At 42.8% G+C, this 3106-nt stretch overlaps 1 protein-coding gene across 1 annotated transcript in view; it reads right to left on the bottom strand.

Moving 5' to 3' along the window:
• LOC102210051 (PI-PLC X domain-containing protein 1-like) overlaps positions 1–2774 on the bottom strand; it is a 26869-nt gene extending 24095 nt beyond the window's left edge. Inside the window, exon 1 of the mRNA XM_013912273.1 lies at positions 2750–2774. Within this exon, the coding sequence (XP_013767727.1) occupies positions 2750–2774 (25 nt within the window). The remainder of the gene's footprint in view (positions 1–2749) is intronic.
• Positions 2775–3106: the final 332 nt, after the last annotated feature.

Below are 3106 nucleotides of genomic sequence, written 5' to 3'. Positions count from 1 at the left end.
TGGGCCTTTTTCAGCAGCTCGGAGGTGTTCACACTCCAGGAAAGGTTCTCCTCTATATTGACTCCCAGGAAGCGGAAGCTTGCCACCCTTGCTACACACTTCTTTACAAGGTTGCGTCAGTTCACTGAGGTTTGCAGGCATTCATTTAAATTACTTCATGGCTGACTCAATGACAGCATGGTGCACAAGTCCTGAGGCTGTAAAACCAGCCAAAATCATCATCACTCCAAAACTGTGCTTGGCAATGCTGTGAAAAAAGTATTTGCCCCTTCCTGATTATTTAGTTTTTACATATATTACATGTACAACTTAATGTTTGAAATCATTAAACAAATTTTAATGATAGACAAAATATTGTGCTGACATGCTGTAATTGGTTTTCCTCTTCATTATGATGAAACATCTCTGCTTTGGTCTCGTCTGTCCAAAGAACTTTGTTCCAGAAGTCTTTACAAACCGAAGCTGCACTGCCATGTTTGTTTTTAGAGGTATCAGACTTTCACCTGGAAATCCTTCTGACTAAACTAAACCGACTAAACACTTGTTCAGTCTTTTTCTAATTGTACTGTCATGAACTTTAACGTGTAAGCTGCTAGCTGAGGCCCGTAGAGTCTGAGATGCAGCTCTTTAGTTTTTGCCGTTTCTCTAAGCATTGCACGGCCTGAGATTGGAGAGAGGTACAAACTATCAAAACGTCTGATTTAACAGATGTACTCACACTTGCTGATGATCAGTTAATCAAGTGCATTCAATCAGCAGCACCTCGGTCCAGATCAAATGTCTTAATTCCTATGGAAGCAGTAAGGGTGGAATAAATTTTTAGAACTCTACAGAGTACTAAGAAAACATTTTTCACATGACTCTATATTTCCTATTTAAAATGATACAAAACAACTGTGAAATAAATTTTAAATTTAAAGCCAGGAAGCAGCATAACTGGAAGGACAAACGACTGGCTAACCAATGTAATGTTTACAAAAGCTTCTAGTGGAGACTCTCAAGACTGTCCATCCATCCATTCGCTTCCGCTTATCCTTTTCAGGGTCGCGGGGGGCGCTGGAGCCTATCCCAGCTGTCATAGGGCGAGAGGCAGGGTACACCCTGGACAGGTCGCCAGTCTGTCGCAGGGCTAACACACAGGGACAGACAACCATTCGCACTCACACATTCACACCTAGTGACTAGGGATGGGTATCGTTTAGGTTTTATCTGATACCGGTGCCAAATCGGTACTTTTGAAACGGTGCCGGTGCTCAAACGGTGCTCAAACCGGTGCTTAAAGAATGGAGAACACAAAATTGGTCCAAAAACCTCTCATGTTCAGCTGTTTTTTTTGTAAAAAGATAACAATGTTAGCCTTTTCTGCAGCTATGGGGCATATATGGTATCACTCTTGGCTGGAAGCAGTGCTTAAACAATGGAAAAAACACAAACTTTGTCCTAAACCTCTCATGTTTAACTGTTTTCCACTTTTTCTTTGGTCATTTTAGCCTTTTTAGCCAGGGTGAAGGGAGCATCTGCCATCAAACAAGAGGACAGCCGCATGTAGCTATGATGATGTTTGCTAGTTCACCTTACATGCATTAATGTAATAACGTGGTTAGCCTACTCAATGTAAATTAGCTACTCACGCAGAGAAGAACGGCTGCTGCTGCCATCATCATCCGTCATCATTTCTGCTACACTGGCAGGGCTAGGGGCCAGGACTCTCCTCTTCGTGTTTTTGGGGGATGTTGCATAACAGGCAACCCACCCGCAGTAGATGTGCTCGGTGTGAGGTCTCGCAGCAAGCTATCAAATACGGCACATTTCTGGGCTTTTAAAAAAACCGCTATGCGTCGCCAGCTGTTTAATCGGATTCTTGGTGTTACCTCCTTTGACAGTATCACAGTATCAGCTTAAAGCACTTGTTGCAGGCTGCTGAGTTTGCATATTTTGCTGTGAAGTACAGCCAGACTTTTGACCGCTTCGCCTTGGACATTTTTAATCTGTAGCTCTGCTCTAACAGAACGTACGTACCTGGCCCCGCCTACTATCCTCGGAAACGTAAAATGATTGGCTAGAAGTGTATCACAGCTCAGGAAAAAAAAGCACCGAAATAAAGCACCAAAATGTGCGCTGCTTTTCGGTCTGGTTACTACCGTTTATGTCAGAACACCGGTACCCATCCCTACTAGTGACAATTTGGATTATCCAATTAACCTGTCCCCACAAGCTGCATGTCTTTGGACGGTGGGAGGAAGCCGGAGTACCCGGAGAGAACCCACGCAAACACGGGGAGAACATGCAAACTCCACACAGAAAGACCCCGGCCTGATGGTGGAATTGAATTCAGGACCTTCTTGCTGTGCGGCAACAGTGCTAACCACCGTGCCACCGTGCTCTCAAGACTGCTTGGGTTAATTTTGTTATATGATTGGGTATAAACTTATTAATATGTCATTTGTAGCCAGTTTCTCTGCCAGCGAAGCATCAGACTTTTATTTCAAGAAACTACTGGACAATGTAGTGACGGAGGACCTGTAGATGGCTGGCGTGACAGAGGAGGATGCTAGAAATAGGGTAAGATGGAGGCAGATGATTTGCTGTGGAGAAGAAAAATAACTGACAATTGTCCTCAGTTGCTCAGTTCTTAATGCTAAAACTGTGTAATCCAAATTGACTGGAAAACATCAGACCTAACTAACTTCTATAAAGTAAAAAATGTGTGTCTAAGTGTGATTAAAGCCACACGGCAGAGCACACTGACCCTCAGTGGGGTCACACATGGACATGTTAGTGTGGTCTAACCATTTATTTGCAAACCACACGCTGCTGTTTAGCTCTTACATGACATGCTGTTCTCAGAACCATTAAAAAACTCGAGCTGTCCTTCTCTGTGCCAGCAAAGCGATAAACTAGGGAATAATTGAGTGTATTTATCGCTATTTTATAATCTAATTGAACAGTCATGAGATTATGAAGAGACTGTATATTTAAAGAGATCAATGATCACTCCGTCGGCTGATAAAAGCTGCAACAGCTGGAAACCTAAAACAAAAATCACATTCTGTGTCCATCTTCATATCATAAATAAGACTTGAGTGTATGAGAAACCTTTTATGCA

Source organism: Pundamilia nyererei, unplaced genomic scaffold, assembly GCF_000239375.1.
Source record: "Pundamilia nyererei isolate P.nyererei 1_Seehausen unplaced genomic scaffold, PunNye1.0 scaffold00085, whole genome shotgun sequence".
In the NCBI taxonomy this organism is placed as follows: domain Eukaryota; kingdom Metazoa; phylum Chordata; class Actinopteri; order Cichliformes; family Cichlidae; genus Pundamilia; species Pundamilia nyererei.
This window is presented reverse-complemented; position numbering and strand designations above follow the sequence as displayed.